General features: G+C 42.1%; 1 protein-coding gene across 1 annotated transcript in view; it reads right to left on the bottom strand.

Moving 5' to 3' along the window:
- ints2 (integrator complex subunit 2) overlaps window positions 1–23733 on the bottom strand; it is a 29871-nt gene extending 6138 nt beyond the window's left edge. Inside the window, exons 1-18 of the mRNA XM_049592447.1 lie at window positions 23359–23733; window positions 22310–22618; window positions 22066–22204; window positions 20466–20568; window positions 20111–20224; window positions 16855–16985; window positions 14766–14936; window positions 12421–12641; window positions 12116–12241; window positions 11794–11865; window positions 10841–10967; window positions 10343–10411; window positions 9236–9370; window positions 8943–9119; window positions 7530–7644; window positions 6698–6802; window positions 6350–6514; window positions 3132–3333 (exon numbers count right to left, since the gene is read on the bottom strand). Coding sequence (XP_049448404.1) covers window positions 3132–3333; window positions 6350–6514; window positions 6698–6802; window positions 7530–7644; window positions 8943–9119; window positions 9236–9370; window positions 10343–10411; window positions 10841–10967; window positions 11794–11865; window positions 12116–12241; window positions 12421–12641; window positions 14766–14936; window positions 16855–16985; window positions 20111–20224; window positions 20466–20568; window positions 22066–22204; window positions 22310–22602 — 2465 coding nt within the window. The 5' untranslated portion in view covers window positions 22603–22618; window positions 23359–23733. The remainder of the gene's footprint in view (window positions 1–3131; window positions 3334–6349; window positions 6515–6697; window positions 6803–7529; window positions 7645–8942; window positions 9120–9235; window positions 9371–10342; window positions 10412–10840; window positions 10968–11793; window positions 11866–12115; window positions 12242–12420; window positions 12642–14765; window positions 14937–16854; window positions 16986–20110; window positions 20225–20465; window positions 20569–22065; window positions 22205–22309; window positions 22619–23358) is intronic.
- Window positions 23734–26881: the final 3148 nt, after the last annotated feature.

Here is a 26881-nt window from a genome sequence, read left to right as displayed (position 1 = left end):
GTTTACTGACCCTGTTTTCCGGCGTCACAAAGGCATACTTGTCTCCTAGCAATGGAAAGTAATGGGGAGTCCATTGCCTATTTTATGTGGCTTTACCTGGGTTTGAGGAAAAACTTGTGCACTGATTTTGATGGAAAAATGTATGTGGCACTTTTAAAAAGATAATAGTAAAATTACCAGGTAACAAAAATATCATATTTATCCAGATCAACTACCAATGATGATCCGATCATGAATTGTCCACCCTTTTTACATGATGAATTTATTAAATTTTGGAGGAAAAATACCCAGATGCTATGAAAACATGATAAGAAACACACTTCATTCAGTAGGGGTTTAATTCAGTTTCCCACAAATTAGCCTGTGGCAGCATTTCACCCTCCATCTCTCTTATCAGATGGATGCCAAACTATACACAGCAGGTGTCTCTTAGAGCTCTGAGCCTTCTTGCAGCTCGCACACTGGCATCAATCAGTGGATCTGTGTGAAATTTGACACTGCTGCCCTCCTGCTGGCTTCACCAGAACCCAGCCCTCTGCAACATTCAATACTATGAGAGGGAGTGAGGAAGAGCAGAGGGAGGGAGCAACAATCCCTTACATCTCCCTCATGGAGAGTCTCCCTTAGTTTTCCTGCACTGAGCTCTTCTTGTTACAGACCCCCTTCGGATCGATAGGATATCTGCTCAGAGCTTTGGTAACTGTGCTCCTGTGAGCCCCGGGGCAGTGTGAGGGTCACCCTTTTCTGTCCAGAGAGTTCACGCAGGCTGACAGAGTTGTTTGGCTCAATACCTCTGATCTATTCACACAATAATCACTGAGCAAGCTGCCCGGGGTTAAGGGCAACAACTCTTGTTCCACAGGTCTTCCTTTAATCCATTTACCGAGTCTCACAGCAACTTTACACAGCCTTGAGAGAGACGACACTGAGTCAAGTACTACTGTTAACCTTTTACTGAAAATACATATAAATAAAATGTAAATCAATCTCACCAGTAGCGAACAACATCACTTAATCTGTGAATTCATATTTATATTTTCCATTTTTTCAATTTACTTTTATCTCATTAAGGGGTAAGTTTGGTATTTTTCAACCTGGGCTCTAAGTGAATAGTGGGAAGAAAGATTTTTTTATTTTTATTTTTAAATTTGACTAGTATTGAGTGAGACTGTTGCAGCTGGCAGCTGCGAAACAGGCTGCAATGTAACCACTTGGGGCATCAATTTTCGCCCAGTTAAAGTGCTTATTTTTGTCACTGACAGGCTCACATTATTATAAGTGTCTGACAACATTATGGAGCGGATACTTACAGAGACAGACCTTTTTGTTTAGCCAGAAACAGCCCCCAAATCACCACTGTCAAACCCACCAGACTCAAATAATCAGTAATTTTATCATCATAAAACACATTTCATTCAAAGTCAAAAGAAGCAAAATAAAACATTGTCTGCCCATTGTTTGGACAATCACCATAAACCCTCAATTCACCCAGGTAGATGTGAAAATATGATGGCCCTATACACGTTAAACTCACTCTGTCTAAATGCCGTCTGGTAATAGCAATTTCAGGGCTGCTTCTAGTTTAAACAAAAAGGATCTTACTCTTTAACAAAAAGGTCAACCTCTATAGGGATCCTCTCCATAATATCAGACACTTAATAAGTAATAATCTGAGCCTGTCAGTGTCAAAAACCGACACTTATGAGCCCCATTTCCACTGAGCAGTATGGTACAGTTCAGTTTAGTACACTTTTTTCAGTTTCCACTGTGAAAAGTTGTGGATGGCACCAATGGAACCGTTCTGTACCGTCCTGACATTTGGTCCCCCCTCTGTTGGGGTACCTAGCACACAGATCTGGTACTAAAAGGTGGAGCTGTGAACACTGCAATCTGTTGATTGGTCAATAGAGGACAGTCACTCTGCTCAGGGCTGATTTGTGGCTGGTTTTGAGGCTCATGTAACCACTGTTCATACTGTGGAGAGTTTTTAGTGAACTGTAATTATAAAATGTAAGGATGTTTTGCTGCCTTTTGCAGCAGCTGGAGTCAGAGAAAAAAAAAAACTTTATTCACTGGGCTGACTGCCGGCAACTTTTAAGGTGGAATGTTAACTTGTAATGTTACTCAATGCATGAGTTGATGACAGGAATCCATCAACACACCTTAAATTTCACTGTGACAACTTTGACCATTACTTTAGTTTTTATTATCTCTTTTGGATGACATAACACTTCTAGTAATGAGTGGATCTTAAAGCATTTAAAGGCATTGTGGAGAATCGTGTGAGCTCCGGCAACACTAACCCCCTGAGCTTGCCTGAGAAGGACTAAATGCATAAACCCGCTATTTTTAAATATCCCGTGGAGAGACACTCTCACTGCAGCCTGTTCTATTTTATTCTTAAAATGTTGGCGTACTATCTCATTCTGTGGACGATAAACGAGGTGCAGACTGATAAAGGAGGAAATAGAGTGAGTGCTGGGTGGAGCAGTGAGTGACAACAAACCCCACCCACATGAAAGAGTACTGTTTTGGGTGGAAACATTAAATGGACCTATGGTCTAGGTACCATATCTGAAGGGTTTCTTTAGGTTTCAAAGGTACCATAGTGAAAGTGTTTGGAGTTTGGGGACGTAAATTGAGGGTGTAAATATGGCCCGAGTGGTTACACTGCACCCTGACTTGCTACTCCTGTCTGCAGTGCTCTCAATGAATACTGGACTTATTTCAAAACTTGTTGCTGCCATTAGTCACTTAAACACAAAATCACAGAGAAAAAAAATAGGGTCCAGGACTTCAAGTTAAGTAAAACATCCCAAATTCTAATTAGTGAAGACAAGATACTTATTTGAACTTCATTGATTTTGAGTCCCAATACTGAAGTGATGCCATTAACGTAAGGCATACTAATTAACGCCTTTAGGCAGAAGATACACCATATCCACTAGATAATTCAATTATGTGGATCTTATATGACATTTAAACATGCACAATGTAAACAAACTGATTATTCCAATTACCACAGTGCATTATTCTCATGTGTCAGACAGTGGTATTCTCTACTGAGGCTGTCACAGTGGCATTTTTCATCCTTTGTCTCAACATTTCATTGTTTTCAGCAGAGTGCATACCTGCGAGGCATCACAGTGTTGAGGCCCATCCAGAGCTTGTTGAGGGTCTGCAGTATTCGGCGCGGCACAGCAGGCTCCAGCAGCAGAGCCATGCTGGCTGTGAGGGCCTCTGCATAAGGGATCAGGTCTCCGGGTGAGAGCAGCGTTAAATGCTCCAGGATACGCATCAGCCTGGGACTGCTGGATGGTAACTTCTGGAAGGCTGTGACGATAAACAGCTGGGTTAGTTTTCAAATCGGAACCAAATGTTTGCACTGAAATTAATAGAAAACAAAAACTCGTGGAGCATCAAATTAACAGTAGCAACATCTGGCAAACACATTTGTTTAGACTTATAGCCGTGGAAGGCAGAAATCTGGAATAGGAAAAAAAATAAAACAAAACAACAGAACATTTTGAAAATTCACTCCGCCTGCAGCTCCTCCTCTGTCCAACGCCCCTCCCTCCAGACGACCACAAGCTCATGTACGCGCTTTATACAGTAACCCAGTGTTTTCCATACATAGATTTGTTTAATCTTATTTCATGTACAGCTGCATCCTTGCCCCGCTCTCTCTTTCAGATGTGAGCCTTTTGCTCTGGTTAGCAGAAGGTTAAACTATTAGCAAAGTTTTATCTGCATCTTTGAAACGCATTGCCAACGATGACGTGTGTTTTTTTGTTTATTGTCAGACTCTCCATCAGACTCCCTTTTTGACAAGTCCGTCTTCCTTATTTGGGGCTGCTCTGCAGGGTAGGCAGTTGACGCCAATGCTGGAATGGCAACTGTCTTTGCAAGATTCTCCGCCATTGAATCAGGCTTTCACCAAAGGCATGTGCACGCGCATTTGCATTTGTAGAACAGCCAATACAAACAAGCTTTCTCTGAAATGACCTGTGACTGGCCAAAGTCTCCTCTCACTGGCTTGATTTTCTAAAGCCTGAAAACGGAGCCGAGAGGAGGTGCAGAAGTCTAGTTTTGCTCAAAGTTCCTCATGGGATTTTTGTCCATTTATGCCAAACAAAACTACCTACCCCAGCTTTAAGTGCTAAAAAGAAGCAAAACAGTATTATCATCCTTTAAACTTAATCTACACAAAGTGTAAATCAAAGATGAGTGTCAAATCTACAGGATGAAAAAGATACTGAGTAGGTCATGCACTTGAAAGGTCAAGTTCCACACTAATGCTGCAGTCTGTTGAGTCTGTTCAAACTCAGATAAAAACCCCAGATAACCTCCTATCATAAAGCCTTGGGAGGCAGAGGAGCTATTTTCCTATTCTTACCATGCTTTCTATTCATATTCATTGTCTTTCTTGTCACCATTATCCTGCAGAGGGGTGCAAAGCAGAGGGAGCCTTAAACACAATTGTGCATAGCGGCATAAAAACATACAATATCAATATGTAGAGGTGTATATACATTAACTGGCATAATGGTGTGTGAAACTGATTATCCGTTACGCTTTTGCATTTTGTCAAGGATCTCTATCAAAGAAAAGCCAATTACAGCATAATCCTCTAAACCTTGAAGGATTAACCATTGAGATAAGATTTCAGCTGGATAATGGCTTACACCTGTAAATGTATTAGATGATATTAGCCTCTCTCTTCCCTGTTCCATTCAAGACCGGTAACAATACGCTCTCACCTGCACAACCCCGGCTCACAGGTTACTATCACTGCTGACAGTTTGTTTCCAACTGAGATATTTCTGGATTCAATTTGGCTGACTTTAATTATTTTACCACGCTCAATCCAAACAATGTCAGTTTATCCGTCTCTCGATGCTCTTCTTTAGTTTGTTTCTGTTCACATATATGCATATACGTGGCATTGATTGTTAAGACTTCGATGATATTTCTCACATTTCTAAGAATCTGGCAATTTTAGCAGAAAGGCAGGAGCTGAGCCTTTAAGGAATACTTACCTACCCAAATAACTATTTGTACATCAATTACTCACCCTGTGTTACGTTTATTTTTTCTCACATGCCTCCAGTAACTGAAGAATCCAAAAACAAGAAAATAAGCTGCTGAATTTAAGTCTGTGTTTAACAACAGCAAAACTACATCTCACACAACTTGTGCAGTATAATCCAAGTCTCATTTAACCAGTCATATCTCAGTACATCTCAAACACATGCCTTATCACTAAAACCTTAGTATTTGACAGTGAACTTTAAGTGAAACTTATCTACGCCCATTTCAAAACATTACATTGCTTCAGGGGCCGTACACATGTCACGTCTTCCTGGAAAACACAAGGTTGGGCACTGGGTGCTACTTTTGTGCCTTTTTTTTGGGCCAGCTTTCAAGAGCGCCGCAGCGCGTTGCGTCTGAGGTTGCTAAGCAACCTTAAGATGCACCGTATCAAAGCCTATTTACCTGAAATCATGAGTGCAGAGCTGATCTTGTTCCAGGTGCTGTTTATATGTGTGTGGGCCTATCGCCTGTGGGACAGATATAAAGCTTTGGCAGCCCTGCGCTAACATGATCAACTTTTCTGTATATACCACAGACGGATATTTACAGAAGAAGGGAAAGATATTGGACAGCTGTGATTGGTTGTTCCTCGTCACATGACATCTGCTGCATCCCAAAAGTTTAACTCAGTCTATCTCAGAGCACAGCCGTCACGCCCCGGCCTTGCTCTGGCATCGCTCTGGCGTTTGAGCGCTCCTGCCACACGTCTACATTGAAAACAACGAATTTGAAGGTACAAAAATCGTACATGTGTACGGCCCCTTACACGTTAGCTTGTTACTGTGTGACTTTCATGTTTTAAAGGGTCACTTTGGATTCACCAAAGTCACACAATAACACAGACAAACTAATCAAGACAGTGGTAGACCAGCAGCTCCCATGTTCAGTGAGGTGAGTTGCTGTTTTTGTCAGTGGAGTCTGGCTTTAAAGAGAGCAGTTTAAAATAATAATGATGAGGTTTTCAACTGGATAAATAAGACTTGGATTATACTGCATGAGTTGTGTGAAAGTTTATAAACTGATTTTTAATATAGTTTTGCTGTTGTTAAACCCTAACCCCAATGATTTCAATTCATCAAGATTGTTTTTTACATTTAGTTGCACATGCACGCCACAAAAACAAAGTTTCCTCCACAAATTCGATGTTACATAGAGTGAGTAACTGATACACAATTGATCATATGGGGGTTGAAGTATTCCTTTAACTGTCTGCCCCAGCCTCATTTCTTTCAGGGGTTATTCCCACTGTCCTCACCCTGATGGAGCTGGCTCTGAGTGTATCTGCAAGTGTTGCTGGGGAGCATCATCCTCCTCAGCAGGGGCAGAGTACCAGTCACCTCCTCTTCACACACCCAGTCCTCCACTAGACAAAGGTGGGGGTAGTTGGTGGCCAGCAGCCTCAGCAGGGCAGAGTGCAGACCTGGGAGCAGGGGAAAAAGAAGGAAAGGTTACTTCTAAGTTTATTATCCACAAGAATTTTAATTTTCTTTGTGTGTGTGTCATATGTAATTTAAGAACAATCTTGGCATGTCACTTGTGTGCTATGTAAAACCATAATAGTAAAATAAAACATGGATGTCGAGGTGTAAACGTTAAGTCTCACCTCCTAGCTCCTGCTGCAGTCCCTGTGCCTGCGTAACCAAGTACTTAATGGGGATCTGGTCCATCAAGGCTGCTGAGTAGGACTTTGGCTTCCTCTGCATCAGGGCTTTAAAAAAGACAAAAAAGGTGAGTGAAGCACAGAAACTATAAGACAGTAAACAGAGAGGGTGAGAACATGAAGCAAGAAAAGGACAAGACAGAGCATAAGTGTTTCATTTGGCAGTGTAAGGATGCCAGAGCCGCTGTGCTGATGCGTTAGAGGAGCGGAGGTGATTTTTCATTGAAGTGGGTTCATTACCACTGCTGATGGGCTTCATTACTCCTTCCTTGAAGGCTGCGGGAGCACTTGGGTAAACACAGCAATTAAAGAGATGGGCATAAACTCTCACATAAATCTGGCCTAATGAAGGGCAAGAGGAGAGCTCGTCATGGGAGAGAATAAACACTGACTAGGCTAACTGCTAATGCTCAATCTAACCTACAGCTGTCCTAGTTAGCTCAGCTCCCGCAGCCATTGTACTTGGCTCTTTGTCAGCCCCTCCATTTATTCTCTATGAAGCGGCCAACATTCAGTGCCGAGAGAGAAAAGGATGAATGACTGCACATCCAGAGTGAGAGCATCTCCTACAACTTAACAGAGGACAAAAGCTGCCTGACAGATTTCCTCCATCTTACACACAATGCCTCCTTCAGCGGAGGAGATGACAACGGATGCACTTTAGACAGGCAGAAGAAGAGGAAATAAGAAATGGAAAGGAAGCAAGCCGACAGCACAGTGGGAAGCCAGGCACAGTGCGGTGTTATATGGGACACAGCTATTGTCTTGTACATACCCAGTTGTTTGGTGCTTGCCAACAGGTTCTCCTCATAAGACAGGATGTAGTAGAGAATAAGGAGCTGGGTGGTGATTGAGTAGCGCTGTCTTCCTCCTCGACTGCCCTCCCCTTGCTAACCAATGGCAAAGAAGAAGCAAAACAAGAGTTAGAGGTCAGGGAAGGGCAGCAAAATATGGCTCTGCATTATCAGTAACTGTGGGGATGGATACTTTTGAAAGATTTACTGGCAATATAAAACCTTGGAGTTTCCATTTTAACAACCCAATTTGCACTGACTCAGTCATTATTAACAAAGTGATGTTATAAAATTTGCAACGAAGAAAGCTTGCTTTAAATATCAAAGAGTTTTAAGGACAAAAAGAGATCTTAAATTAAAGGTAACACTAAAGGGAGGTTCTGGTGACTCAAGAGAGAGCTAGGAGATACAGCTTATAAATAATGTCTCGATTTTCTTAGGCTATGCCGCAATTTACAATATAGATCTCGATTTTTTATTTAACAACTACCTGATTTAACCCTTTGGTGCGTATGATCATGCCACTGTGATCATTCTCGTAAACTCAGCTGAATTTAGAGGAAACACAGCTTGTATATGACATTTTGAAGGGCTTTAATTTTGAAATTCCACATCAGAATGTCCTGATACTGTTTGAGGGTCACTCTGAGGTCACACTGGTCTTTGGAAATGTAGACTTTATTATTAAATTTAACTAATTATCCGCACCACAAAAACAAACTTTTCTCTGAAATACAGTTTGCAGGTGGTAGTTACTTTTTTTTTTTTTTTAAAAACTGTCTTTACTTTCATTTATTATTTTATATTTACTCATACTATATTTACGGGGGTGGCTATGGGAGGTCGCTTGTATTGTGAAGTCAGTTCTTATGCGCTCTTACCATAATACCTAGTATATACACGGACGGCAAAACAATGTGGTGGCTAGTCTGACCGTCTTTTTGAAAGCGGAGGCTGCAGCCTAACTGCAGTGTTCTGATCTGGGTGGTGTTTTAAGTGATGCAGCAGATTTGTGGTACTGCTTCCTTTAGGAGCAGTCGTTTAGTGGCATATTTTGCAGAGTCCTTTGTTCCACATCTGCCCTTCTCAAACTGAACTGCATTTGAAGTGATGTGAACTCAGGACAAGGATGGACGTTTTAACTGGTTGGTGTGGTTTATCAGTTTCCTTCTGTGGGTATGTGAGAGGGAGAGCTGCACATAAAAACAGACTACTTTTAGTGCATTAATAAAAATCTAAAATATGGGGTATGGTATAGTGGGGTAGGATATGTTGGACATATTGGATACATCTCCTACCCCTACCTTCAAATATTCACACATACTGTGAGATTTCATCAAAATAAGATGTAATACAAAGAACAAAGTTTCTGTAAAGCCCTCAGGCTGACTCACCCCCGCAGAGCTCTGGAAGACATTGAGAATCTCCTGCTCTGTGATGGGCTGGTTGGTAGCCTCTGGGTTGGCCTTGGATGCCGGAGTGAGGATGGAGTTGATATAGGCGTCAATTAGGGGAATCAGTTGGGTGTGAATGGGGGTGGTTGTCTCGCAGAGCTGGCGATAGATCCAATCCTGAAAGATGCACACAAGGACAACACCGGAGGGCAAAATTAATTTTTTAAAACAGACTTTACATACAGCAGCTAGTTATGCAGTCATCAGCGGGGCATTCAGTGCACATCTCCTACCTTGATGGACACTTTGTGCTTGGTGAAGGCTCGGCTTCGAAGCAGCTGGTAGATGCAGTGAATGGGGAGGAATCCTGTGATGTTGGCACTTAGGCTGTTGGTCACTGCAACCCTCACCGCATGGGCTGTGACCACCTGTCCATCAAAAATAAAAATAAAAAACAACGACCAAAACATCAAGTCAAGCGCTTCCTGAACTAACAGCCAGCCTCTACTTTTAAAGTGCTGTCATGCTGTCATGTCGGGCACACTGCAAAATCTTTCCTGAATGTTGAACTGCAGACAGGCAACACAAAACAGTTGTTTGGAATTACTTGGGATTCAAAAGAGAACAAATCATATGCAAAGAGTGCATGAGACTTGACCTGTGTCGCAAAGCAACACAACTAACTTGCTAAACCATCTGAAAAAAACACCAAGGCCAAGAAGAATTGCTGCTAACATGACTCACTGAATTCCCCTTCTTGTCCAGAGTCAACTCAGACATCCATAAAAATAACGACATACAGCATGTCATCATATGTATCCAGCTCCCTCATGCAGATTAAGATAACCAATGCAATCCCATTTGGTCAAAGATTTGTGTCCAATAATTAGTTTGTCTTTGGTTGCATTCTGTGGGAGCATTTTTAGTTTTATTTAGCCTACATATGGGGTTGACTTTATACATATTTTGTTTCAGGGGGATGCACTGAATTTGGGTGAAGAAGAACAAATAAGATTTTTTTTTAATTAGCAGGAATGTAGCACAGCAGTAAAAGGCTATCAGCTGTGTCATATATCAAGTACATACACAGATGTAGGACTGGGCCAGATGATGATATATGCAGTGAGATGATAGGAATTTGTTATAGTGAGGTGTCTATACCTTTATCAAAAACTGCTGGGTGGCATTACATTAAAAGTGATTTATGGCCACTTTAAGGGGGGAACATTTTAGTGCATTGTGACACATTGTTCAATTAAAAGCTTCCACAATCCTGTGTTTACAGAAGTTCTCAATAGGGAGAATAAATGAGCGTTGACTAGGAAAAAAGTCTACATAAATACACCCTGGAATAAGCGGGGAAAAAATTGCATAAGGATTAAGGATTACATTGTAGGTACCTGTTCTGTGAAGATCTCCTGTGTGAAGATAGTCTTCATCTTGCTGAGAGAGCTGGGCTTGATGGCAATCTGTAAAAAGTTAAAACAGCAACAATGGTAGGTTTACCATGAGTGAAAACAACCTGCAGGCAACAGTGCAAGTATTTTGTAATTCCCTCCTTTCATATTTCATAAGAAAAATTCTACATGGCAGGCGCAACACTGAATTGAGAGGATTGCCCTAGGGGTGGAAACAAACAGGCTCTAAATCCAATTACATTACACATCTTAGTGGAAAATACACTGAGACAGGAAAACTACTTAGCACACAGGCAGGAAACAATAGCGTACTTAATAAGTAATAAAACAGCAAATTGGCCACAGGGTATAGAGTGTCTTGGTAGATATGTGTATGCTGCAAGTGTTTCATCAGTGATACAGTCTTTATATGCGCCACTGCTGCAGTGGAGGAGAGGGGCCAGTGGCTGGTCAGCCATGCTCTCTCTGAGGCCAGAGTACCTGACCCGGGCTCCTCTCCCACATCTCTGTCATTGGGTACTCAATAATGCGTGAGCGTGGCAGGATGGCAACCAGCTCCAGCAGCAGCTGTCTGCGCATCTGCCACAGCACAGAGCTGCTTTCTCCTCTGGCGGTACAAGAGGAAGTGAGAGAAAGACACAAGTCAATTGCTGTGCTTCAATCTAAGACTTACATTAATCCTCCATCTTACAGGACAGAATTTTTGCCAATAAACTGATATATGACAAGCAATTAATAGATGACACACACACACACACACACACATTCTATCTATCGCTTAATTGGCTATTTGTAATACTTGGTCTCTATAGCTAATTCCCCATTGATGACAACTATGATTTATGGGGTGAACTTTTATGCAACTCACCCATTTACATTTTATTAAGGCTTAAAATTTTGCATACATTGAAGGGCAGGGCTGCTTCAAGTGATCAGGCTGTGATCAAATTAACTTAATGTTAACATACAAACAAACAAAAGCTTTGCTGAGTTTATCACTGCCTGTTTCAGAAAAGTACAAGCAATTGCAGAGACATGAAAAGACATTTAGACACTTGGAAGTACCACATTAAACTTGTTTTTTTTTTTTTTTAATTAAACTGCTCCTTGTTTATTCTGAGTATGACCGTTCTGTCTTTTTCCCTCATTTGTTTATTTGTTGTTGTTTTTTTACGATTATTTTTGAGCAGGTTTTGGCCTTTATTGACAGTACAGCTGAGGACGAATAGGAGATGTGGGGGAGGAGAGAGGGGGGATGACATGCTGAAACACACCTTTTACTTCACCTTTTTGAGAAATGTAAATTCATTGTAACATGTGTGACCACTTCATAATCTAAGTGTTTACGGATATGAGATACAAACAAAATGAATAATAGTAAGTATATAGGTATCATTTAAACATTCATATTTTACAAGATACATTTTTCTTACCTCTCAAAGTATTCCTCCTCTTTGATCATCCAGCTAAGCCACATGACCATCAGCTGTTCCTGCTCTGGAGTGCTGGACACACACACACACACACACACACACACACAGATAAAAAAGCTCACACTCGATATAACAAAGTGCCAATATCCAACTCCAAAACATTGAGAGAGGACTTCTGGCAGGCAGTGTGCGTTGTCAGAAAATCAAAACTCAAGACTACTGTCAGTTGAACAGGGCTTGTGATCCTGACCGACTGTGTTTGTGTTTGCTGAATAAAACAAGACTTCTGAAAGTAGGAGTCAATAAGACAAGTTTTATGTACCTGACCAGAGTAGGGAAGGCCAGCAGCTTGCAGAAGGACAGGGAGACAAAGCGAACGCCGGCAGGAGTGGCCGGTGGCCGGCTGGTCATCAGCTGCAAGAGCTGCTCTGCCTCTTCATCTGTGGGTCTGCAGAGGGATCACATTGAGTGTATTATCTCGAAGATATGACCTTTTTAGACTTAACCCAATACTTAAAATAAATTCACAAATATATGTGCTGCTAAGATAAAAATAAAGCATTCTGATTTAAAAACAACTTCACTTTCAAATCTCAAAATCATAATCAAATATCCTCTTTGACCTACCTGAGGCCGGCGATGCCCATGAGGGCACAGTACAGTCGGAGCAGGGCGCTGGCCTTCACCACATGCTCCTCTCTGAGGCCAGAGTACCCTGAGCCGGGCTCCTCTCCCACATCTCTGTCATTGGGTACGTGGGTGCTGCGTGAGCGTGGCAGGATGGCAACCAGCTCCAGCAGCAGCTGTCTGCGCATCTGCCACAGCACAGAGCTGCTTTCTCTCTTTCTCTGGCGGTACAAAGAGGAAGTGAGAGAAAGACACAAGTCAATTGCTGTGCTTCAATCTAAGCGTTTACATTAGGGCTCCAATAAGAGAATTTTTGCCATTTTTTACGATATATGACAAGCAATTAATAGATGAACAAAATTGTCAATAATTCTATCTATCGCTTAATTGGCTATTTGTAATACTTGGTCTCTATAGCTAATTCCCCCATTGATGACAACTGTACGGGGGGTGAACTTTTATGCAACTCACCCATTTACATTTTATTAAGGCTTAAAATTTTGCATAACTGAAGGGCAGGGCTGCTTCAAGTGATAGGCTGTGAGTCAAATTCAACCCACGCTGCTTCACAGCTCCACCAATACGGTCACTGCTAGTTCAGATATCAAAGATGGAGATGTCCAAAACGCCAAGCACAAGACTTAAAAGTAGGAGTCCACAAACCGATGGGTAATGTCACTGTGGCTACGTCTCTTATTTTCATATAGTCTATGAGCTACTGACATGAGCTGGCTAGCTAGCAAGTGCACCACGCGGTTCCTTCACCTCACTCCCCGCTGGTTGGAGACTCTGGGAAGAGAAGAGACGGCATCTCTAGAGATGAAGTATTGGGGGTGCAGGGTTTAATAAGTTGATGCAAAATCTAGAGCCACGCTAAATTGTCCCTGAAGAGATACCATTATGCATACAGCACATGCAAAAAATGAAACAAATACTCAAATTCAGTCATGACCAAACAAATCTGGTTTGAATAAAAAAAAAAATCTGATTTGTTATATTTCAAAGGTTAGCTTAAATTTAGGACAATTCAGTTCAAGATAAGACAGAAGGACAGGAAAGAATGGGGGTGACATGGGGAAAAAGGTCCAACACTAACAAACTGAAAGGGGGCATATCACCACTTATCGTTATGGAGTTGCACATACATCATCAAAAAATTGATCCCCCTCCTGTGCTTGTATACTGGGATGAGGACAGTTGTCCAATTAAATGGCCTAGTCGAGCTATAACTGTAGCTTCACTTAACTGTGCATGTAAACATACTGAATGAGGACCCTTATAAGTATAGAAAAAAAGTGTGTGTGCATGTTTGAAAGAGAGAAAAATTGTGCCCATAGTTTTTACCCTAACGGCCGGGCTCTACCGGCTGCAAACGTCAGCATCACGTCAGCATCACGTCAGCGTAGCGTCGCAGCGTATTCATTTGGGCTCCAGTGACTGCCTACAGAAGCGTTACGTAGAGAAGCCAGCGGGGTTGTTTACAGTTTGCCGAGAGGCTACATGTAGGCTGCATGAAATGTTAAAGCATTTTCCATCTAAGTTATATATTTGAGTTATCTACAAGTTTACTGTACTGTTTGCCATCTACTTGCTTTCAAATGTCCGCCACGGACATTTACACAATGTCACGGATAAACATGGGTAAATGCATGCAATCATCACGTATCACCTCTGATAATGGTTTATTCATTTAAAACCACATTGTGCTCGTTTAGCACACTATTTCATGTAGTTTTTATCTGCTGGAGGGTCGCGTAGGGGAGCGCAGCGTGACAAAAATAAAAGAGCCACGTAAAATAGAGAGGTGTCGCATGACAGACAGGGGTTGTCGCACCACTCCCGTTGCCGGTGGAGCCGCTGTAATTGATTAACAGGGGCGAGCTGCTACGGGACTCAAGCTGCAGACATGTCGCGCCGCTGACGTGCCTGGTGGAGCCCGGCCATAAGAATGATTAAACCCAGGCTCAATCCTGACTAAGGTGATTCTGCTCCTACTACAACATACACAGAACATGTAAACACAAACTACTTTAACTTGATCTCATTTCATCAGATGAGGTGTCCGCTCTTACACGGTGGCACTCTTGTAAAGTGCTCGATGAGTACACCACAGCATCTTGTCTTATCAGCTCGCACAGAGTACTTTTGCTCCAGTGTCCTCTGCTGAACATGATGAGACAAAATTATGACACTTTTTCAAGACACCGAAGTGGATCTTACTGTGTCACAGTCTTCTCTTTCCAAACTACTTCTGTGACCAGTTTAGTGTCTTCTTAAACAAATAAGAGTGTCTGTGTGCAGCAAATTAAACAACACTGAATGCAATACTGAATAAAGCCCCTCACCTGTTGTCCATTGCGAATGAACATGCTGAACCAGGTACGGACTTTGCTATTGGTACCGAGCAGTAGACCGCTGACATAAGAAACGAGGGGACTGACGGCCTCATCTGCTGTGTCTGGTTTGTAGTCCAGAGTCAGAGCCACGCCCAGACCAGGCAGGTGACACTCCTCCACCTGGGAACACACAGGATAAACAAACACACTGTAAATAATTGTGTTGCCTTCTGTGATATTCCGCAATCAAACATCATGTTTCGTTTTAGCCCTTGTGAACATCCTTCTTCAGCATCCTTTACCACTTGTCGCTGCGTGTTATCGGCTCTTTAAACAGTTCTCGGGACATTTTTTGGTCGAATGTAAGTCCTGCTGACTCCTTCTTCAGGAAGGCAATGAATTGAATTTCTGCTGCCTCCTGGGGCCTCGTTCAATAACTGACCTTGTGCTGTAACCTTCTTGAGAGCGGGATGAGTAAGAAGACAAATTTCTCCCTTCAGGGATAGTATCATCATAACATAAATCAGTAAGGACAAAAATCTTTCTAATCTTGATGAAGCAAGTGTTTGTGTGAATAACTTGAGAACAAAGTCTGTCACTAGTTGATTCAATTAATCTGCTTAATTATTTCTTGATCATTTGATTAGATTTTTGGTCTTTCAGATGTCAGAAAATTGTAACAAATGCCCCTCTTATTGTCCAAAAGTCCATTTTTTGTATCCAAAAAGACAAAGGAAAATAGCAATTATGATGCTGGACCCAGCGAATATTTGGCATTTTTAATGAAAAGAGGTTGAAGCGGGGGCGGCACGGTGGTGTGGTGGTTAGCACTCTCGCCTCACAGCAAGAGGGTTGCTGGTTCGATCCCGGGCGTGGGAGCCCTTCTGTGTGGAGTTTGCATGTTCTCCCCATGTCAGCGTGGGTTCTCTCCGGCTTCCTCCCACAGTCCAAAAAACATGCAGATTGGGGAAAAGGTTAATTGATTGATAACTGTAAATTGTCCATAGGTGTGAATGTGAGCGTGAATGGTTGTTTGTCTCTATGTGTCAGCCCTGCGATAGTCTGGCGACCTGTCCAGGGTGTACCCTGCCTCTCGTCCGATGTAGCTGGGATAGGCTCCAGCCCCCCCGCGACCCTCAAGAGGATGAAGCGGTTAGAAGATGAATGAATGAATGAATGAATGAGGTTGAAGCGGTTATTTGATTATTAAAATTTCTTTCCCCTGGATTGAAGTAGTTTCAGCTGTTTGAGTGTCACAGGCCTGTTGTTCAGTAATAACAGCTCAGAGTGTATTTGCTGGCAAATCATTCTTAACTTAAAAAGGCACACAAGACGAACACATGGAACATTGTGCAACTGATTGTTTGCAAACAGTTGGTTAATCACACACCCAGCAGTTAAAGAGCAACATTATCATTCATTCAAGTCGTGTTAGTGTCCACCTACAGATAGTCCATTATCCATTTGTCCTTTTTGCTCTACTTCTGGTCTTTTTTTGAAGAAAGCTGCAGATTCAGGTAATAACTCTCCGTAGGGTCCTTATTATAAGTGACCCCTTTTACATTGTCAGTGTTTTCACATTGTTATCTTTAAAGCGATTACATTTCGCATTTGAAAATTCACAACCTTGGCACTTTTAAGGAGGCATGAATGGATAATGCATGGCTGTTTTGTTGCCTTAAATTTCTTAAGATGTTTAAAGAAACTGCCAAATCATAGAGGACATGTGGATGAAGTAAATACTTATGTCGAGATCATATTTAATTTGTTGTGCAACCATGTTTCAGCAAATAATTGGCAAAATTCTACACAAACATCCTATAACACAAACACTTTGTCATAAAGGCAAACAAACTGATGAGATGCTACAAACTGTGCTAACAAGAATTACTTTTAGTTTACACATGCATAATTAATGTGAATAAAGCGAGGACTGCAGAATAAATACCGAACAAATAAAACTCCAGCAGAGTATAGCAGCTGTGGTGGATCCTTTCTCATTTGAAACAGATACATTTTTAAAGGTTATGGATTGTGGATTAAGTGGAATTCTGGCATTAGTCTGGAGTCCTGTGATTATATTACTAGTGTGACTGACCACCATGGCTCTGATGTTGAGGGCCTGAGAGGGGTTCATCTGACAGAGCTGCCGGAGGGCTTCGGTCCTGCGTCGACCACCAACGCTCTCCTCATCTTGACGCTCTCCATTCTTGATCAAACCTCTGCAAACTGCAAAGACAGACATGCATATTTAAAAGGTAAGTTTGGTCATTTCCAACCTGGACCTGAGTTTGCAATGTTTTTGTGTCTAGTGACTAATAGAGACCGCAATATCTGGAATTGGATCAGCACTTAACGAGAATGCTGCAGCTGGCAACAGCGAAACAGGCGACGGTGTAAACACTCGGGGCATGTTCGCGACCTCTATTTACGTCACTTACCCGCACAGATTGTAAACATAAGTGTCTGACAACATTATAGGAAGGATTCCCACAGAGACGGACCTTTTTGACATTATGGTTTAACTAGAAACAGCCCCAAAACTGCTGTCGACAAACTCACCAGACTCCATTTAAATTAACAGTACTTTTAGCATGTACAGAGCCAGCATATATTCACATCTTACTGATTTCGGGGCTGTTTCTGGTCAAACAAAAAAGATCGTACTCTTTAAAATAAGGTCCATCTCAGTAGAGATCCCTTCCATAATGTTGTCAGACACTTATATTAATAATCCTAACATGTAAGTGGCAAAAACATGCCCTTTTAGTGGATGTAAATTGACCATGCGAACATGCCCTGAGTGAGTACAGTCTCTGTTGCCCACCTCGCTCAAGACTGGACCAATTTCGGGGCGTTGGTGGCTTAGTGGTAGAGCAGGCGCCCCATGTACAAGGCTGTTGCTGCAGCGGCCCGGGTTCGAGTCCAGCCTGTTGCCCTTTGCTGCATGTCTCTCCCTTTCTCTCTCTCCCCTTCACGCTTCACTGTCCTGTCAATTAAAGGCAAAAAATGCCCTAAAAATATCTTAAAAAGGGAAAACAAAAAAAAAAAAAAAGACTGGACCAATTTCCATTCGTTACTGAGACACAAATGATGATTTGCTGCCAACTAGCAACATGCTCAGTCAATCTGATTTTCCCACAAAGTAAGGAAAATATTATACAATCAATATATTATACGTCATGTCTGTTTAATAATATGATCCTTGCCTAAAGGTCTCCTCAGTCAAGTCATGTTGCCCTACAAAAACCCTAAACCATAGAATCATGACTCATTTATTTGCCTGTAAATAAAATTTAACAGCCATCACAAGACTGCGTTTCCACAGCCTTACCTAATTTTTCCCTGTACTTTTCCACAGCTGACAGTTTAAACGGCAAACTGTGTATGGTTGGCTGAGACTATAGCATGCACTAAAATGATATTAGTTTCCATCTCTGCCACTTCTGGATTATTTCATTTGCCATAAAAGGAGCCGGTGGAGTTTCGTCTGGTCACCAGCTCGTGTTCAAAATGACAGGTCTTGATGCTTCTAGACAGAGCCATTTCCCCACACTTCACCCTAAGATCAATTCATTTCACTTTCAATTCAATGAAACAAGGTCTTTGGTCTGTAACAAAGCCAAAAGAATTCCTTAATGTTGACTGCTGTGTAACACACACAAAAGCTATTGACTTAGACCTGACCTTCTGCGTGATAAGGAGGCACTGGAGACAGAGCGGGCATTTTCTTATAATGCGTCTCTCAAAGCACACACAGCACTCTGTGAGCCAGAGCAAGACAATAATGTTCATCATCAATCAAACACAAATACACACACACCCTCGGGCCAGCGGCATGCCAAGAATTAGAAGGGGGACAAAGCCAAACTCAGGAAGAAAACACATGATGGCAACTCAATGGCAATCTGCCTGTAATCTGAAGCCCCTTTTACACAGAGATCCCACAACAATGCTGCAATGAAAACCCTTCACTACACCAGCTTTGTTTTTCATACAAAACCAAACAGCATTGGCATAATGCTGCCCCAGTGTGTGATTTTAAAGAGCATGCCAGCGTTCCAAAAGCAAAAGAGGTGGGTACATGTCCACAGGATCCATCATTTCCATGCTTACCATTCATTGTCTACATAAGCAGCTGTGCAGTGCATTCTGGTAGCGTTGTGTTGTGTTTTGAGAGATGAGGCGTCCACTCCTCTTTTTCATGAAGTTTAGTCTAGGCTACTTTATGTGAACTGTTGTCTGTCTAAAATGTCTCAAATGTTTTCACAAACATATTTCAGTGAACTATTTCCTTAATATAAGACAAGGTTACAAAACAAGCCGCCATGTTGGTCCTATCTGAAATCTGGGAAAAGAAAGCCTGTGTATCTAGTGGCACACCCATCAAGCGTCCAATGCTGGGAACCGGCGCAAGCCCTCATGTCCAAAAACACCCCTCTGGACATGTACCCTAACACCACAGCATCCGTGTCAAGTGTGCATATGTATGGTGCAGCGCTTTCTAAACAATAACAATGGCATAACATGGCAAAAACTATCATTTACTGCCCCTGTTATATGGCAGTTGATCTCGTCCTCAACTCAGAGTAAAAAAACTCCAGGACCTCACTGTCTACCCAATTTGCAGACATTTTCAGTTGCTCTTGTTCTTCCTTGAGTTAGCTGCTAAATCTTTTTAAATCTCCTGCTGGTGGGTCTCACATATAATATGTCATTAAAAGGTCACACCCATCCCATCGGCCAACACTTGTTACACAAGACATCAATTCACCTCTGTTACTATTGCTGTAATCCATTGTACTTTGAACTTGGAAAAACACGACAAACTCTGACTCAGAAAAGTGCAAAAGAATTCAAAATCGGAATCTCAGAGAAGATGCATGGAGCCCACTTTCACCATAAACACATATGCGTCACAGCAACATGGCAGCAAACACAGTGAACCAAGCAGAATTTCCTTTTCATCTATTTTACTTCATGTAGTGTTTGTGTTGTGAAACATGCCGTAACAGATTTTCACTTTATTGACTTCTGACTTGCGAAGGATTGCAGCATACCTCCAAAGCCAGCTTGAAGGAAGGACAACTTTCCCCCATTCCATGATCGTACTTTTTATAAAGAACAGCGATGTGGGAAAACAGTGCAACATTCCTGCTTTGAACAGGCTGTGTAAAAGGCGCTATACTGACGCTATCACAGAGAGCTTCTAAGACAACGTTAAGCAGAGCCCTACTTCTGCCGCAGCAGGTATTCGCACTAACCATATGAAGCTAGTGCTGGCAATTAAACAGCCACTCTATCTCACATTATCAGCTGACAGCATGTGCAGTGTTGTGAGACAGATGAATTACCTTCATTGAAGCTGTCGGGGACATTGGCAACCAACAGACACAGAAACCAGTCTCCATTGCGGACGTGAAGCAAAGCCTCTGCCACATCCACAATGGGGAGCAGGGAAGGCAGCTCTAAGAAAAAGACAAAATAAACACAAATTTCAGATGACAATCTGTCAACTGCAGAGGACAAAATCACTGAAGTGGATAATTTTCAGGCTGGTTTCACAGACATATGAGGTAGTTTTTCTTAAATATGCAGATAAACTTTGCTCAAATATATGAGTGTGTACAAAAGCCATTGTATTCAGCACCATTACACTTCCACAGCACCTTTAGGTAAAACTATTAAGAAGATGAAAGGCATTGGTACCTGCTTGTAAAATGCAGAGGACATCAGCGACCTCATCCAAGTAAACAGGACTTTCAAAGAGTTCAGAGGACTTTAAGAAAAACTCTCCGTTTGAGTCTACCACCTGAGAAACAACAAGGGAATGGGAAACAGACGGTGTGGATCAATCATCCTAGGCATCCTATTAGGTGAAGATGCAAGTATTGAAGGGCAATAGTAGTACAAAGAAACATAATTTATCAGTCGATACGAAAGCAGCTGCTTGAAATGCAGGAATTACTTCTGATGCCAACTTGAGCTTTGATGAAAAAGTAAATGAAGCTGAGCAATCTTGTCTCTTTCATCTGTTTCCACAAGTAGCAAAATTTTAATCATTCAGTATTTTGTACTATGTCCTTCATGCTTTAATGTCTTTATATTTAGAAAACTCTGCCGCTTTATATTCAAGCATGAAGGATGTCTCTTTCAAATATCTTTTTTACAAAATTCTCCAACTCAGACTCAGGCAGCTAAAATTACCACAATTTCTGTCTTTGCAACCTATCAACAGTGCTCGTTATTGCAGTAGTTTAAGGTAGCATAATCTCTCAAGACAGATTCTGCAATTTACATTGTAGAAGGAAGTAAAGGAAGAAAAAAAAGTTTTGTTTTGTTTTTGTTTTTTTTTTTGTACCGATGGATTTCCAGATTGAGGGTGGCATAACCAGCACTATCTTTCACATCAACTGCGAAACATACAATATTTAATTCTGTGCTGTTAGGGGACTCTCAATCAAAATAAGAACAAAAAACAGAGCAATGCCTTCACTGCAGTTAGTTTCTCGGGATAGGATTCCTTCAGTGTTCTTTTTTCAGAGGCCAAATTATCAGCAGGGGTCTCCTCCTCTCCAAAACAAACAGACCAGGTGAGTTAAACCAGTAAAAACACTGAATAAAGCAGTTATTCTCCGATACTGTTCGGCTTGTCACAGAGGAGCTGCTTGCCCAGCACCTGCAGGTGTGTGCTCACTTTTCTACTATGACAACTTCAGACCCAGACATCCGGGAGGTTTTTATTGGGAGAAATTATCCTCAGACATCTCCTTCTCATTTCACTTTAAAAATCAGTGGTTCTCTGATGCCATTTGGTGCAGCAGGGGCTGGAGCTAAGCTGCTGCTAATGTTTGCTCAGCCTATTTCTCTAGTAACTTCAGATCCAGATGTCCGATAACTAAAATCCTTCACCCAGTTAAAACATACAGTTAAAAACGAATAAAACCTAAAAAGTGTACCATAAAAATTTGGTTTAAAAGTGGGCAAAAAAATCCATTTATATCAGCGTCTGCCAGATAACCACAACTCTGACACAGCACAAATGGAATATGATGCCACTGAGAGGCGACGGCGAACAAATGACATGGACAGTGTCTTTGTTAAAAAATAATAGATTTCTCTGGGTTTGAACAATATTGGAAACGTTTAGGATAATGTAATTACACAACACACAAAATACATATCAATGATCAAGTAGTTTCTGTTATTCATTTCATAAGAACTGACATTTTGTACCATTTAAGCTTAAATCATTTATGTTGTCACTGTCCTTAGATTTACTGAATCATGCAGGGACGTCTGACTGTACCTTATTCATGATAGCCAACAGTTCACTGAGGGTCAGACGGAGTCTCCTGAGAGGATCACTGTGTTCAAACTCCAGGGTCAGGCCATGCTGCAGCTGTGACACCAGGATGCTTTCTCCGTTAGAGCCACCCGCCTTGTGCCTGATGGAAAAGACGGCACATTGTGTATAATGTATAAAGGCAGTGCAGTCTACTTATTGCCAGACTCTAGCAAAGACCATATTACCATGAGTAAGTGAGACATACCTAAGCTGCTGCTCCTTCCGTGCATCCTGCTCCAAGGCGTGAAAGTCAACAGACAACAGCGCTACGATGGAGTTCACAGCTTCCACTCCAGAGAGCAGACGGAGGATAAGTTTCTTGTCTTGTGCCCAGGACTGGCTCTGATCAGCTGGAGCACATAAAGCCATCCTCACCAGGCAGGGCAGCAGCAGCCTCAGCTCGGGGTCACTCAGGGCAGCCAGGCGTGCCACATCCACCTTCTGCATGGCTTCAAAAGCATAGGAGCTGACAAACTGCAGCCCTGCACTGTCTGCCATCTCTCTGCAGCTACACCTGGAAGAAACAAGACGAAATACCATTTACAGGGAAGACTCTAGTCTTGTATGTTATCTGAAACAAATAGTCTTTCAGGCAGGGTGTTTGAGCAGATGATATAAGGGTTAAGAAAGCACTACAGAAACTATACAAAACCACAGAAAGCCAAACAAGTAGAGTTCAGCTGACAGAAGATGCTGAGTAAACAGTACCTTTCTCACAAAGTGCCAATATATGAAAGTCATTTTTATTTATCATTGGATTATAGACAATATGTGTATTTGTTGCTTAAGTTCCGGTTAGTAAGTTGCTTCAAACAATGTATCGCTAAAGGTTGCTAATGTCATTGTAACGTTGCTAACAAAACAAGCTAACACTGATAGCTTAAGCCAATGTTAACGGTGCTAATGCTAACTTAGCTAACTCTACAAAGACTACATACTTTAACTGAGCTATCTGGTGTGGAATCTAATGATTCGGGGTCAACACATTATATTAATTCACGAGTCGCACTTAGAACTGTTAATATGATTTTTAAAGCGCAAGCATGATAATACAATTGAGCCAACTCCAACTATTAACGTTAGCCAACAGCTAACCAACAGTAGCTAACACTCATTCACTATCCCATAGCGACTGTTAGCATGCTACTAGCCAGCTAAGCTAGGCTAACTTGTCAGGCGATAATACTAGCATGCGCTGTCTGCCCCGTCTCTATTGTGTATGTAGAAACAATAACTCGACAAGAATTATCTTACCTCACTTATTATGATGATAGTTAGTCTCTTAAAAAAGAAATGTCACCATGGAGGCCTTCAGACCTCGGACTCTGTTGTGTACCGTCAGCCTCTGAGCTACTGTGACAGAGACAGAAGCTTGTCCTAGATGTTGCCGGTAGGTTTATGGAAATTTCTTTGGATATGTAACGCTCTGTCTGTTATGGTTTCCGCATATCCACGTGGATCTTGTCTTTATCTACAGTGGTTACAACGCCGGCATGTGACAGTGTGGGAGCCGGTGTAGTCAGCACCGTGCAGCAGCGCTGACTGACGGAGCACTGACTGTGACTGAGGGCAAGTACAGCACTCCAGTCCTGCCCCAACTGCAAGCAGAGGCAGGCAGTGGTGTGATGAGCAGGGGCTGGGCAGTATTGACACGTTACAAGTGTGATCGAAAATGTATTTAATTTGCACAGGAAAGCAGTGGCAAGTTTCAGGCTCCTTGGAATAAGAGCAACAGCTCTCATAATAGTGACACCATGAGTATGTGTGGAGAAGTTTCTGCACCATTAACAACAAATGGAAAAATACATAATGTAGATACAGTAGATGGATACACAGGCTCAGGGGCCCAAAGTGTCGGGGGGGCCCTAGCGCTCACCTGCAAACTTTAAAATGTCAAATAACACATAGCAACTACAAAGAGACTCAAAGTGATCACAAACTACAAATATCCCTTTTCCACCAACATTTTTTTATCATAGATAGATAGAGATAGAGAGAGATAGATAGAACTTTATTCATCCCTGAAGGGAAATTTAACTGTCCAGCAGTTCATAAAGAACAACAACCACACTTTCCCCCATCAACAATAACACAGTGGTATTAAAATAGACATAAAATACGTTAAAATAAGTGCACAAATAGAAATTAAATTAAAATAAAATTGCCCATTCCTCAGTCCAGTCCAGTTGTGGCTAATATTATGTGTGACTGGATTCAGGATATATTAAACAGTCTTATTGCCGTGGGGATGAAGGGTCTCATGAAACACTCCGTTCTGCGGTGCAGTGAGATGAGCCGACTGCAGCAGCTGCTCCTCTGTCGCTCCAGGAGGCTGTTGAGGGGGTGTCTGCTATTGTCCATTATAGCTTTCAGGTTGTTGAATGTGCCTCTCTCCACCACAGTTCTTAGTAGGTCCAGTCTCCTGCCAAGCACTAACCCAGCTTTTTTTAACCAGCTTATAAAAGTGCACCGGCCACCACTGTGCACTCTTCTACGCTGCAGTGTGCTGGGGAGGCAGATAACGGACAAATGATGCAGAACCCAAAAAGTTGGTTCTTGGCTGGAACCAGATTTTTCTTGAGCTGAAGAGCAAACCATGCCAACCTCACTGGACATGTCATATTCTAGGCTACAGGTTAGAAAGACTCATGGTCCATTGCTTCAGAGATGGATCGGCAGTTTGGTGTGGCACTGCGCCATACTGTCGTGGTGAAGGGGGAGCTGCGTTGGAAGGTGAGGCTTTTGATTTACTGGTCCATCTACGTCCCAACCCTCACCTATGGTCATGAGCTCTGGGTAGTGACCAAAAGAATGAGATCGTGGATATAAGCAGCCAAAATACATCTGCTCCTTGGGGTGGCTGGGGAGATAGGTTCAGGAGCTTGGACATCCAGAGGGATGTCCAAGCTCCTATGCATCGAAAGGGGTCAGTTGAGGTAGTTCGGGCATCTGATCAGGATGCCTCATGGGCACCTCCCATTGGAGGTGTTCTGTACACATCCCACTGGTAGGAGGCCCCGGGGCAGACCCAGAACAAACTGGAGGGATTACATATCTCATCTGGTCTGGGAACACCTCGGGGTACCCCAGGAGGAGCTAGAAAGCGTTGCTGGGGAGAGGGGTGCTTTGCTTGGCCTGCTGCCCTCGCAACCCGGCCCAGGATAAGCAGATGAAAATGGATGGATGGATGGAAGTTAGAAAGAGAGGATGGAAAAGGCAACTATAGAGAAGTGCGCAGTCATCTCGTTAATAGTTGGTCCATGCTTGTTTTAGGATAAAAACAAATATCTGTAATAAAGGGGGACAGGGGAGTGCAAACAAAAATCCGCTTATAATCAAAGTGGTCCGCCATCTTGCTACTACTGTTTACTTCCTTTATGCAATGAGCAGTGCCTTCCTGCTGATGATACATCCTTGATTACAATGGTTCTGATCAAAACTGGTGGAGACGCAGGCTGGTTCACTCGATAACACCAAGATTCTGAGTGTCCTGCACTCAGTCCTGTCCAGAGCTAATGTGGTGGAGAAGGGGTAAAAGAGACACAACACGACTACAAAGACACAAAATAACCCAAAAAAAAGACTGAATTACTTCAAGGAGACACAAACTTACCTCAAAGACACCCAAAACAACCACATAGAGATACAAAACAATCACTCAAATCATCCCCTCACAGTTGTGTGCCTCCGCAAACCAGTCAAGCTGCTGTTACAGTTTACATCTATGTCATATTTGTCTGTCCACAAACATATGTAGGATAGATATTCTAAAACACGTAGGCTTAACACACATCTTCAACTGAACAGCACAGATCTATGTCACCAATTCAGTGTCTGACCAAATGCTTCCCCTTCTGCTCCTGAGATCTGATGTTCGGATATATCCAGTAAGTGTTTTTGCAGAACATTATGATGTCACAGTGAAGCTGACCTTTCATCTTCAGAATATAAAATGTCATCACTTTATTATTTTATTCTGTGAGACAATTGTTGTAATAATTACTGTATGAGTTCTTGAGTCTTGGCCAAAAGATTTTTGTGAGACCATAACATTTTACCTTCTACCACCAAATTCTAATGAGTTCATTCTTGAGTCTAAATGGACGTTCATGCCAAATTTGTAGAAATGTCCTCAAGTCCCTTTTGAGATATCTTATTCACAACAATGAGACAAATGTGAGGTGACAGTGACCTTGATCTTTGACCATCAAAATCCAATCAGTTCATTGTTAAGGCCAACCCTAACGTTTGAGCCAAATATGAAGAAATTCCCTTAAGGCCTTTTTGAGATGTCCTGTTCACAAGAATGAGACAAACGCAAAGCAACAGTGACCTTAACCTTTGATCTTTGACCACCAAATACTGATCAACTCATTGTGGAGTCTAAGTGGACGTTTGTGCCAAATTTGAAGATTTCCCCTCAAAGTGTTCTTGAGATATCATGTTGATAAGAATGAGACAGACAAGGTCACACTGACTTTAGCCTTTGACCACCAAAATCCAATCAGTTCATCCTTGATCCATCCATGACACTCTAATGTGGCACAAAGGGCCTGATTTCTCCATCTGGTTAAGGTGTAGACATTACTAGAATATAAAAGACCCACAGGTCATTAAGAATGTGTTGCCATCGAAAAGTACTGTATCATAGATCATATTAAGATTTAATGGGCATGCTTGGTTTTATGGTGATGAGAGGGCAAACAAAGATCCTGTCGATTTACAGCTATTTAGATTTCTCTCACTCACTTGTGCCGACCCAGTCATTGACTTGTCA

Source organism: Epinephelus fuscoguttatus, linkage group LG12 (assembly GCF_011397635.1).
Source record: "Epinephelus fuscoguttatus linkage group LG12, E.fuscoguttatus.final_Chr_v1".
NCBI classification, from domain to species: domain Eukaryota; kingdom Metazoa; phylum Chordata; class Actinopteri; order Perciformes; family Serranidae; genus Epinephelus; species Epinephelus fuscoguttatus.
This window is presented reverse-complemented; position numbering and strand designations above follow the sequence as displayed.